General features: G+C 50.5%; 1 protein-coding gene across 1 annotated transcript in view; it reads right to left on the bottom strand.

Annotated features, from left to right (window-relative positions):
• Positions 1–13,075, bottom strand: part of CPS1 (carbamoyl-phosphate synthase 1) — a 283,263-nt gene that overhangs the window by 83,442 nt on the left and 186,746 nt on the right. The window contains exons 9-13 of the mRNA XM_075933931.1: positions 12,377–12,505; positions 11,189–11,295; positions 7,615–7,756; positions 2,711–2,788; positions 502–600 (exon numbers count right to left, since the gene is read on the bottom strand). Of these exons, the coding sequence (XP_075790046.1) occupies positions 502–600; positions 2,711–2,788; positions 7,615–7,756; positions 11,189–11,295; positions 12,377–12,505 (555 nt within the window). The remainder of the gene's footprint in view (positions 1–501; positions 601–2,710; positions 2,789–7,614; positions 7,757–11,188; positions 11,296–12,376; positions 12,506–13,075) is intronic.

Raw genomic sequence — 13,075 nt, 5'->3', positions numbered from 1 at the left:
ACTGACTGTTTAATGTATAAGCTTCACTTTGGCTTCCCACATCTCTGTATTGTAGCTTTTATTCACAGACCAACCGCCGTCTGAAGACACCATGCACTGTGCAACTTGGCTCATGCCAAGAATTCCAAACTTTTTTTCCTAGCAATGCAGCTTTGTCTCATTGCGGTCTACCAACTCTCGTAACTGGCTACACCTGCACGAGGTGCCATGAAATATAGAGGTCACCGTAACAAGCATATGCTCCAGGGAGCACACAAAAACATATAGATGAAGCACTACGTTTCAAAACTTCCTCCAAGGGACAGAGAGAGTTAATGAAATAATGAACATGAGAAATCCAATGGCTTTAATAAGAAGAAATGAAATCCTAATGTAGCTTTGTCCCGGACTTGTTTCCCAGGTAATTTTTTATGCTCTGCATTCTCTCCCTCAGATTCAATACACGTTACAGCTGCTGTATGACTGATAGCTAAAAAAAAAAAAAAAAATTAATATACTGACCTGAAGTCTAGATGCTGCAGCTGTGGCCTTGGGCAGCACCGAGGCTACGGTAGTGCCTTTTCCCTTCTTGATCAGGGAAAAGAACGAATCGAATAGGAACTGGGAAAGATAAAACACATTTATTTTAGCACCCCATCCAGACTAAACAAATACAAATGAAAGAGAGAAAAAGCAGGCCTGCTCCGGGCCGACCCGCCACTGATGTAAGTCAGCATAGCTCCATTGACTTCAAGTGACTTTGATTTACACCAGTGAAGAATCAGAGCCCGTATTTCCAATTTCTATAATTATCTCATATGGAACGGTGTGTTCAAGGAAGTAAGATGGTATGAGGGAGGAAACGAGAGAGAGAAAGCCTACAGAACCCATTCACCCCCTCCCCCCATCCCAGCACACAACATATACTTAACTTGTATGGAGGTGATAGCATGTACAAGGGAAGAATGAATGTTAAAAGTTAGAAATCAGAACAGCGTGCTCTTATCCAGATCAGTGGAGCTATGCTGATTTACACCAACTTAGGATCGAATTGGGTACAACGCAGCTTCTGGGACACTTTACATCTATCAGTCTATCTAGCACATTACAGTATTTGAACAATGGTAGTACACAAGCAATTGGAAGGACTGTTCCGGGGTAGTTTTCAGTTCCTCTACATTCACAGATCATTGGTCCAAGTAAGACATTTTTTATTGAGAGATCCACTTACAGAATGAACCCACAATACCAAATGAAAATGAAAAGTAAATCACTTCCAACTGCTTCTGCTTCCTTTCCCAAGAAATTCTCAATAATAGATTCAAGTTCAGACATTCCCTCTGTCCCTTGTATCATTCACATCACCCTTCGGCATGCACTGAGACTACACGGCCAGTAGCTCTATGAATTTACATGAAGCCGCAAGATGGGGGATTAAAATTTCATTTCAATGAGACGAACAAGAGAGAGTCAATGTGAATCCCTTTTATATAACTCTACAATTACAAAATATGAGAGTGGAATTAAATGTATTAGAAAGTTAATGGGTTCGTTTTGAAAAAGCATCAGGCTTTCTTCTTTTTAAATACAATTATAGGTACATGTTATTTTCTAAAAAAAATTACAAGTAAAAGGGGGTATGGGTCCAGTCCCGCAAAGAGAGATTTAAGCACATGAGTAACTTTCTGCATGTGAGTAATCCCATCATGTGAACAAAGTCACACCAGGACTGTTGCCCGTGTGATTGATTTCCACTACTCATGTAGATGGAGTCTATTCAAGGACCTGCACTAAAGTCAATGGACATCTTTCCACTGATTTCAATTAGTTTTGAAACAGGCTAAAGCTGGCAAGTCTATGCAGGCCTGGGACTTGGTTGAGGTACAGATTGAACCTCCCAAATCCAGGACTCTGTGGTCCAGTAACATGCGTGGTCCGGCAAGGCCACAGATGTTGCTGGACCGAAGAGCCCTGGGAAAGTGGAGCTCCAGCTAGGTCATCAGCAACTATGCAGGAGAACCCCAGTATCAGCTGGGCCAGATGGCATTTGGGAGCCTCTACCTAAGCCAGGGAACCCCCGGTATCAGTGGGATCAGGCTGGGGAACCCTAAGAACTCCCCAGCAGCAGTAAGGCCATGCAGCAGCCCAGGAGCCCCGGCCAAGGAACCCCAGTGGCGGGGCCAGGAGGCAACCAGGAATCCCACCCCAGCAGGGGAATTCCCGGGAGAAGTGAAGGCAGTCTGGCAGCCCCAGCCGGGAACACCCGGCGACAGCAGGGTCAGCCCCCGCGCAGCCCTAGCTGGGAACCCCCTGGAGGCAGTGGATCCGGGCCACAGCAGCGGGACACGTGGCAGCCGGGTGGCCTTGGGGCTGGGAAACCCCCGGAGGTACCAGGGTCAAGCAGTGGTGGCCAACGGGGGATCGTCGGCATCAATGAGTGAGGAGCCTCAGCCAGGCCAGCCATAGGACAGGGAACCCCAGGTTGAGGAGCCAGCAGTGGGGCAGTGGACCATTGACCTCCCCTGATCCAGCAAACTCCCTGGTCTGGGACAGCTTAGGTCCCAAGGGTGCCGGACCAGGGAGGTCCAACCTGTACCGACGTTTCCAGAAACAGGACCTAGGAAAGTCACTGCATCTAGATTTTCAGGGTTCCCCCATTAGCTGCTCTGTGCTCTCCATGCATTCCTTCATCCAGCCCCAAAGCAAACCTGAACCAGTCTCAGTACAGTACCTCCGTGTCCGTTGGTCCCGCGCTGGCCTCCGGGCAGAACTGGGATGTGAAAATTGGTTTGGTTTCATGCATAATTCCCTGTGGGGATAAAAGGGATTGTTTTAGACAACACCCAGGTCATGAGGGAGACAGAGGAGCTCTGTAGGGCACCCCAGGGCCAGGGGCTGGTATGAGTTTGCGGGGTGTTGAGTTGAAACTCATTTCATTCCAGTTCTTCCTGGACTTGTAACCATTACGGCACTGAGCCATTGGCCCTTTTGCTGGCAATACAGTACTCGTGTAACCTACAGCACTGTGCACGACTGAATAGTGAATACTTCAAACATCTCTATGGAATGCCAAGAGACGATGAAATGGATGGGCCCTTATATTCAACACCCAAATGACAGCAAAAGCTATGAACGGGACACGTACAGTCCACTTGGTTATCCTCATTAGCACCGGCACTACAACTGACAGGTTTTTTTTCTCCTCCTTTCCCTTCTTTTTGTGTTATAAATCGGGTGGTTCCCCCTTTTCTCTCCACACTCATCTGAGGAAGTGGGTTGTGCCCACAAAAGCTCATGCTACTAGGTATATTTTTGTTAGTCCCTGAGAGCATGTCTACATTGCGGAGCTCTTTCAGGATACCGGAAGTATCCCAAAATAGCTATTCCACATATATTGAAGCAGCCCGTTATTTTGAAATAGATTTTGAAATAACGGGCGGCTTATTCTGACATCTCAGTAACCAGGGCTCGCCGAACCGCAGCGAGCCCTGCTTGCCAGCTGCGCTGTCCGGTGCACAGATCGCCCAAAGCCGGCTCTTCCGGGTTGCATTATTTGTCAAGCCCTGCCAGTTACCCTCGTTAAAGGGCATTTCAGAATAGCAAGTTATTTGTGCTGTGTAGATAGCCCACATTACAAAATAAGCTTATTTCGTGCTAAGGGTGCTGTGTAGACACACCCTAAGGGCACCCTTAGCTCAAAATACGCTACGCAATTTGCACTACGCAAATTGTGTAGCTTATTTCGAATGTATTTTGAAATAGCTTATTTCATAATTTGGCGCTGTCTACACAATGCCAAACTTCAAAATAACTCACTATTCCGAAATGCCCCTGAACCCTCGTGGAACGAGGGTCACCGGGACATCGGAATAAGCTGCCAGTTATTTCAAAATCTATTTCAAAATAACGGGCTGCTTCAATAGATGTGGAAGAGCTATTTCGGGATATTTCCGGTATGCCAAAATAGCTCTGCAATGTAGACGTACCCTGAGACAGAGAAGATGTTAGTCTCCTTCCAGATACCACATTGGCACAGATGTAGGAGGAACATAGTAGTCAAAAGACAGACAGCTGGATAGGGCTGTAGAAAAATGGTGGCTACTACTGCTCTGATTTTGTATTAGTGCTGCTGAAAACACGGGGACAAATCCATCCCCGCTCGAACTCCATCGAGGTCGGTAGTTTTATCATACTAAGGCTGGACGTGGCCCAGTGTCTTCAGTTCAATGCCACGAGGCAAATTGTGGACATTGCCACAACAGTGGGCACAAGTTGCCTCTTCCCAGGGCCGTTGGCAGGAGAAGACAAATGGGAACACCATGCTAGGCCAAGAACAATGGCCTGAGCTGGGTTTGCCGCAGCTGCTGGCAGCTCCATGCTGCGGGAGGCACAGTCACTTTCTCATGAAAGGCACGGCACAGCGTGGCCTTTGGACAATGAACAAGTGTCCTGCAAAAGCCTTTTCTGCCTGATGGGAAGCTGGACATGTCGGGTGGACGATGAGAAGCTCTGACCTCAGAGGAACCCGGGGAAAAGGCTCCACTTCCTCTCCTCTGAGGAAGGGCCAACGTAGGTCCCAGCAGCGTCTACAGCAAGGGGGCAGGAGTAGGGATGAGAGGGTATGTCTACACTACCCCGCTAGTTCGAACTAGCGGGGTAATGTAGGCATACCGCACTTGCAAATGAAGCCCGGGATTTGAATTTCCCGGGCTTCATTTGCATAAGTGGGGAGCCGCCATTTTTAAAACCCCGCTGGTTCGAACCCCGTGCAGCGCGGCTACACGGGGCACGAACTAGGTAGTTCGAACTAGGCTTCCTAGTTCAAACTACCGTTACTCCTCGTGAAATGAACCAGCGGGGTTTTAAAAATGGCGGCTCCCCGCTTATTCAAATGAAGCCCGGGAAATTCAAATCCCGGGCTTCATTTGCAAGTGCGGTATGCCTACATTACCCTCCTAGTTCGAACTAGCAGGGTAGCGTAGACATACCCAGAGAGTGGTTGAGAGCAGAGGAAGAGTCACAGCAGAGAGCATGGGATAGTAACAGGGTGGAGGTGAGAGGCGGGCAGTTGGTTTCAGGCCTTTGTGTAACTAGCCTACAATGAAGAACTGACCATTCTGAAGTCAGGACATCACTCGCGATGACCAATTACTGCACAAGCTCCGTGCTCCTTCAGATCGCAGAATACCACGGGCTAACTTGCAGTTTCCCTGAATGTATTCGTTTTTTCTATTTATTCTTTTTTTTTTTCAAATTTGTACTCCACGGCTTGATTATAAAGAGTTGGTATCTGCATTGCTTTGCTCAACTGGGCCTGGTTCAGCTTGGTCTCATGGGATCATTCTCTTCCCTGCATGGAAGAGTGCTCAGCTTACGGAGGTGGTTATCAAATTCAACTTCCACGAACGTTTTTCAAATGTGTCCTCTCATAGTGCCGCTCTCTGTGGCCCTCTAGTGGCTACATCATGTGCAGCAGTTTCTGAGTCTACCACCGCCTCCAGCACAACAAAATTGGTCCTTCAGCTCAAGCAATGGAGTCTTGTGTCTTTCAGCTGCAGAGGTTGTAAGTTCCCCTCCCACAGATGACCCAGCCTGGACCTCATTGTTCTTCCTTGTGTGACTCTAAATTTTCCACACACATTTTGGCCAGCCACTTTAACTGCTCCAATCTTCATATAAAGCGCACACAAAGCAGGGGCTGGGAATGAGGCCAAAGAGAACTAATTTCAATGCTGAAACACACCGTGGCAGAATTTTGTCCCCCCACTATTTGCTCAGCTTTACTCGGAACTGCAGCCCACACCAGCTGGCAAGCAAACTTCTGTTAAATGTATCTTATGGGAAAGCAGTTTGTGCACACATTAGTACACCAATTTCCAGCCTGTCTAGTTTGATGTGGGCTGGGAATGGAGGGCTGATAGAAGGGGATAGGAAGGTATCCACCCACGGGGGTTTGTTTTTTTTTCCAAACAGCCACTTGCAAGCAAGCAGCATTTCTATGAGTCTCGAGAATAACATGGGGTTACAGGAGGCGGCTTTGGCAAGAGGATAGGGCACCACACTGGAACCCTAGGACCTGTTCCTACTTCTTTTGGTCCACAGACATCCTGCATTATCCAGGACAAATCATTTCTCTCTGTGCCTCTGCCTCCCTGCATCTATTAAAGCTGTATTATAGAATCCTTGGGCTGGAAGAGACCTCAGGAGTCATCAAGTCCAGCCCCTTGCTCAAAGCAGGGCCAATCCCAACTCAATCATCCCAGCCAGGGCTTGGTCAAGCACAGACTTTTTTAATACCTATCTCATAGAGCTGGAAAGGACCTTGAGAGGTCATCAAGTCCAGTCCCCTGCCCCAGGGTAAGACGAAGTACCATCCCTGACAGATTTTGCCCCACATCCCTAAATGGTCCCCTCGAGGATTAAACTCACAACCCCGGGTTGAAACAGGCCAAAGCTCAACCCACTGAGCTATCCCTCACCCCTAGACTTAAAAACCTCTAGGGATGGAGATTCCACCACTTCCCTAGGGAACCCATCCCAGTGCTTCATCCTCCTCCTAAGGCATGTCTACACTAGGAAACTACTTCAAAATAACTAAAATCAATGCAATAACTCCCAAAATAACAACATCGAAATAGCAGGTGCACACGATGGGGAAGCCTCAAAATTAGTCCGAGGCAGGCTCCGTTACTGTGGACACGCTACCTCGACTCTGAGCCCCAGGAAGCACTGGGGAGTAATTTGTTCTAATGACGGTGGGGAGCAGCTATTTCGAAACAGCAGCAGCGGAGCATCCACACTGCTGTTATTTTGGGATAACTATTTTGAAACGAACATTATTCCCCAAGGAAAGCAGGAGTGCAGATTGCAAAATAAGCGGCCCGTTATTTCGAAATAACGGGCTTCGTAGTGTGGACGCTCCATTTATTAAGGAATGTATTTATTTTGAAATAAAGCCCTAGCGCAGACCAGGGCCTAGTGAAATAGTTTTTCCGCGTATCCAACCTAGACCTCCCCCACTGCAACCTGAGACTATTGCTCCTTGTTCTGCCACCACTGAGAACAGCCTCTCTCCATCCCCTTTGGAATCCCCCTTCAGGTAGTTGAAAGCTGCTGTCAAATCCTGCCTCCCTCTTCTCTTCTGTAAGCTCACTGGGGCAGAGACTGGCATGTGTCCAGCACACTGGAGCCTTGGTGAGGATTCGAGGTGTCACTGTGATACGAATAATAATGCGGTATTGCGGGTTGAGCAGTCTTCAGAGCAGGGGATTTCCATTAAATCCACAGAAATTATCTTAGGCTGGGGGAGGGGCCGGTTTCTTACAAGATCCTGCGAAAACTGTTATCAGCAAGGTGTCACCACATGGATTCTGCAACTTGGGTAGCTGACCAAGAGGCTCCACGCAGGCTGTGGCAACAATCAGCTGGCACAGCAGCTCCACCGCATAAAGGGAAGGAGCAGATGATGCAACAGAGGGAGAAGACGTCTTCTGGAACAACTGGTGGCGATGGGTAATCCGCACGGCTGCCCCCACAGATGAAGCCGGCTCGAGAGAGGGATGCGAGTGAAAAAAATGACTGTGCACCCCTCTCTCCCCCACGGCCTGACCACGAGTCGGGAGAGAACGCATTTACCTCATTGGTTTGATCGTTGATGTTCACAAAAAGCGGTTTCCAGCCGGGAGGGAGGGTGCTGTTCTCAAGCGCGTATCCATGGTTCTGGGCCGTGATGAAGGCTTGTCCATTTGACAGGTTCAGAACGGGCTGATTCTGCCCTCTGAAAAAAAGCAACCGGGAAGTGGGTGATGGAGGAAACGGAGAGAGCAGCCACGAGAAGAGGAAAATGTCACAGGAAGGCCTAGCACCCAGAAAAACACAGTACTGACATTTCTAATTACGCAGATAAAGAAAGCAAATTAGAATGGCGATATTCGTCAGCAGGGTTGGGCCAATGAATGCAAACGCTTTATAACCTGCCTTGGAATGAGTGATTGATTTAGGGGAGCAAGGTCGAGTGCTGGAGTGAATAAAGAAAGTGACTGCAGTCCAGGCACCGCTGGAGTCAGATCGGGCGAAGAAAGGTTAAGAGAGACGCCTGCTGGGGAGTGGGGGGCGGAGGAGGCAGAGGGGCATCAGTTCTCACAAGAAGCTGAACAGATCTGCCAATGGTAAAATCTCATCCTCAGTCTAGAGTGGGGGGGGAGAATAATTTTTAAGAGGGCCACTCCAAGAATTTGGTAAGTAGTCAAGGACCGCACTCTTCTATGATATTAATGGAGGAGGTGTGGGGTCTGGGAGGGAGTTTGGGGTAAGGGACTGCGGTGAAAGAGGGGGTGTAGGGTATGGGAGGGAGTTGTGACCTGGGGCAGGAGACTGGGGTGCAGGGTCCGGGAGGGGATATGGGTGCAGGAGCAGTAATGCAGAGGGCTTGGATTACATGGGGTAGCAGTGCAGTAGGGGGGCAAAGGGTTAGGATGAGGGAGGAACTAGGGTGCCACAGACAGGCTCTGGCTGGGAGGCACTTACCTGGGCAGCTCCTGGCCAGCAGCCCAGCTGGTTCCTTAGCCAGTGTCCCTGCCTGCCATGCCCCTGGACCAGCTGCATGGGGCATGAGTGACTCTACACTGCGAGCCCAGAGAGGAAAGGGTACTTCGCACACTGCCTGTCCTGCAAACAGGCAGCTCCCATTGGCCAGAAACCAGCCAATGGGAGTTGCAAGATTTTGCTGGGGATGGGGACAGCGTGTGAAGCCTCTTCCTTCGGGTACGTCTACACTACAGCGCTAATTCGAACTAACTTAGTTCAAATTAGTTAATTCGAACTAAGATAATTCAAACTAACGCCTCTAGAACTAAAAACTAGTTCGAATTAGCGTTTTGCTAATTCGAACTAGCATGTCCACATTAAGTGGACCCTGAACCGGGCTTAAGGATGGCCGGAAGCAGTGCCTGCAGGGCATCAGAGGAGGACTTAGAGTGTGGAGATGCTGTCTCAGGCTAGCCGAGGGCTCCGCTTAAAGGGACCCGACCCCCACCCCGGACAGACAGTTCTCAGGGGTGCCCCGCTTGCAAACCAGTCCTGGCTTGGAGTACCCGGAGTGCCCACACTGGGCACATCACACCACTCGGCCATCAGCCCGGCTGCACTTGCCGCAGGCTGCCATCTGGGGAGAAGGGGCAATTGGGGGGCTGCAGGAGAGCTTCCACCCCCAGAAGCCCGCAGAGCCAGCCCAGTCCTCCCCATCGGGGGCGCGTACCCCATTCCTCCCTCACCTCCTTCCACTTACCCTTCCCTAGCCCCTTTTCTTGATGTACAAAATAAAGGACAATTGTGTTCAAAAATTGAATCTGTCTTCATTGAACAAAACTCGGGGAGACTGGGAAAAGGATGTGGGAGAGGGGAAGAGAGAGGGTGGGAGAGGGGAGGGCAACTAAAATGATCAGGGGTTGGGAACAGGTCCCATATGAAGAGAGGCTAAAGAGACTGGGACTTTTCAGCTTAGAAAAGTGGAGACGGATGGGGGACAGGATAGAGGTCTCTAAAAGCAGGAGTTGGGTGGAGAGGGTGCATACAGAAAAGTTCTTCATTAGTTCCCATAATAGAAGGACTAGAGGACACCAAAGGAAAGGAATGGGTAGCAGGCTTCAAACTAGTAACAGAAAGTTGTTCTTCACAAAGCAAAGAGTCAACCTGTGGAACTCCTTGCTGCAGGAGGCTGTGAAGGCTAGAACTAGAACAGAGTTTAAAGGGAAGTGAGATCAAGAGGGATGGCATGAGACAAATGGCTTGGTCACTGTCTTTGGTCCATCCCCTCCAGGGTCCCTAGGGTTGGCCTCTGTCGGCAGACAGGCTACTGGGCTAGATGGACCTTTGGTCTGACCCAGTACAGCCATTGTAAGCTCAGGGCTCAGGGTCGGGGGTCTCAGTGGATCCCCTTGATTTTCATGCACACCTGCTCCTGGGTGGCCAGGCTGGCAGCTCTCCTGCCCTAGACGGCCACTTTCCTGTGCCTAGTGCGGAGATCGTGGACGAGGTCCACGATGTCCGCACTAGCCCAGGCGGGTGCCCGCCTCTTGTGGTCCCGGGCAAGCTCCCGGGAGCCGCCAGCCTGGTCCCGGGAAGAGGGGGAGGGCTGGGGGGCATCGGGTAGCTGGCTCGAGCCGTGCCAGGTGCAGGGTCTACTAGCTGGGTGCTGGCAGGCTTGCACCTGGCACGGGCACTGTTGCCAGCCCGTGCCCATTTAAGGGGTCCTGGACCGGGAGGGGGGCATAGAGTTTCCCTGGTGTTGGCCAGAGTGGCCACCAGGGAAACCTGGGGAGGGCTAGCCTCCCACTAGTTCGAATTAAGGGGCTACACACCCCTTAATTCGAACTAGCTAGTTCGAACTAGGCTTAATCCTCGTACAATGAGGTTTTCCTAGTTCGAACTAAACGCTCCGCTAGTTCGAATTAAGTTCGAACTAGCGGAGCGCTAGTGTAGCGCCTATGAAAGTTAGTTCGAACTAACGTCCGTTAGTTTGAACTAACTCTGTAGTGTAGACATACCCTTCCTCCCCCCAGGCTCACAGCATTCAGAGAGCTGCTCTGAGCAGCATCCAGGGGCAGGGCTGGCAAGGAGCCTGGCGGAGGCTCCAGAAGGCCGGATCTGGTGGCTTGGCAGGCCGAGCCTGGCCCGTGGGCTGTATTTTGCCTGCCCCTGGTCTAGAATCAGAGCAATGTGGCCATTGTAGCTGCAACCAGCTTCCAGCAAGAGTAGCCATGGAGGCTGTAGCAATGTTCTCTTACGCACCCCAGCTCTGATTGCTTGGGCACATGGTGCATGGTGTAAAAGTGCCACAGCTGGGCTGCTGTGTAAATGCACGTGTTCTCCTAGTGCACTATTTAACAGGGAGGGATAAGCAGCAACCTTGGGGTTTGCATTAAATGGGGGTCTGGTGGAGACATTAATTCGTGGGCAGGAGAGGACATCATACACAACACTGCTTCGCCCTGGGAGAAATAGGTGCATGCTGACTCTAGAGTGGTCGCTCTGCTTCCTCGGTCACATTATGACATGACCTATGGGAAGACAGATCGAGATGCAGCAGCCAGCAGTTGGAGGTCTCCAACCCATGTGGCATCCTGGGTATTAGAGCAGGGGAGGCACAGTGTTGATGCACTGGGTTCTTTGCAGTCCTCAGGGCGTGTGTGCAGGGTGGTGTAACACATACCTGTTGGCCATGGGCATCTTGTAGGAAGTAGCCCCAGCTGCTATGCCCGTTATCAGATTCCCCATACTGACGCCAAACAATGGCTCCTTGCGATCACTCTCCAGGACCTAGGTGGAGATAATTTGCATTCACCCAGCTGTGAGACCCCTGGGAACAGTGCCTCTCCCAGCTCAGCGGCCGTGCAAACCGGCGCATATTCTTCATGCGTTTAAATGCAGTGTTTGTCATCCCCGTTCCATTTGTCTCGACGGCACCCCTATAGAAATGATTGCTGCTGGGGGAGTGTTTCTGACACACTGCTAATGTGCAGGAGGAAGGGCAGGGTGTGCGTGCTAAGGGCCAAGGAGTTGCCCATCATCCCGTCCCTCTGCCGTGTGTGTCAAGGCCAGTCCACGTGGTGGATCTGGTGTCATTCTGCTGGGGAAAGATGGCGGGAGACCACTCCATCCGTGGCTGTGTTTGGCACATAGCCCAGCTCCTGTAAGAGTCTTATGGGCAGTCTCATGGGGAGGGGTAGGGCTGATGGGAGAACAAGTCTAGTTCATTGCAATATGTGAGGTCAGGAAGGAATCTCCATCTGCTCAGATTGGCCTTACACCCTAGGATGGCGGACACACGGCTCCCCAGGCCGGCCAAGACGGCTCTCTGAGAAGCAACCTCAGAAGCAGCTACAGTCTCAGGGCAGAGGCAACAAAAGCCGAATAGCCGCTCTGTGATCTTTCTACAGCCTGTGCAGGTGTGAATCCATCTCTCCTTTGCTCCAAAGGGAAGCCAGTTCCCACAGCCATGAGTCAGGATGGCCAGATCCAGTCTGTGGAACCCCAATCCCTCCCTTCCCCCAACCCTCTGCCCCCCTACTGCACTGCTACCCCATGTAATCCAGACCCTCTGCATCCCTGCTCCTGCACCCATACTCCTCCCGGACCTTGCACCCCAGTCTCCTGCCCCAGGTCACAATGCCCTCCTTTACGATCCCGCCTTTACCCAAACTGCTTGGCCCAAAGTTAACAGTCTAACTGGACACAGGCCAGGGATCTGTCCTACTAGCAAAATGATCAGGGTGAACTTGGGCACATGACTCGTTAGCGCCACGAGCTTGCATTTTCCAAACACACCATCTGCCCAAAAAAGAAGACGTCCTCCTAAAGGAACCATTGCCCGCAAGCGACCCCCGTGCGCCCACAGTACCTTCTTGAGATTCCGAATCAGCTCCCCTGCCTTCATCGGGTCCCCAGGGCCACCGGAAAGAAACAGCCCATCGTACTCCATCTTGGTGAAATCGTGATTCCATGGCACCAAATGCACCTCTGCGCCTCGCTGGCAGAGAAAGAAGGAAGAAAATGCTGCAAATCACCTGAGCCTCTTCTAGTTCACTGAGGGCCCAGCAGACGTATTCCCCCAAAGCCAACTTTTCTGCAGGCCAATATGTCAACTCTCTGGTAAATCTCTAGCTTTAGGGATGTACTTAACAACGTAACAAGCCCGTCACCACCTGGGGCTTCACAGCTCTCACTGGGCTGTTTGAGGTGACTTCAAAGACTTTACAGTGACAGCATGAATAAGCCATGAAATCTGTCACCCTAAAAGGACCGGCTCCTAGCATTTTACTGAAAGGGGATGGGCTAGATGCGGATCCGCTAGGGAGAGTCTTTGAGAAGTTCAGCATTTTTCATCACTGATGTTCATTAGTAAACTTTTTTTTTTCAATTGAAAGTTCCACATTTGCTGGAGTTAATTGTGGGTGAGGCCGTGGGGGAGATCCGACAATTATTTAATGACATAGGAGATGCTGAGATGGTTAAAAGTTTAGAAACCATGAAAACACCAGTGGTCAACACCACAACAACATACAAAAAGCAAATATCCTCAAAGCCAAACCCTAAGAAG

The sequence above is a fragment of the Pelodiscus sinensis genome, chromosome 7, assembly GCF_049634645.1.
Source record: "Pelodiscus sinensis isolate JC-2024 chromosome 7, ASM4963464v1, whole genome shotgun sequence".
NCBI classification, from domain to species: domain Eukaryota; kingdom Metazoa; phylum Chordata; order Testudines; family Trionychidae; genus Pelodiscus; species Pelodiscus sinensis.
This window is presented reverse-complemented; position numbering and strand designations above follow the sequence as displayed.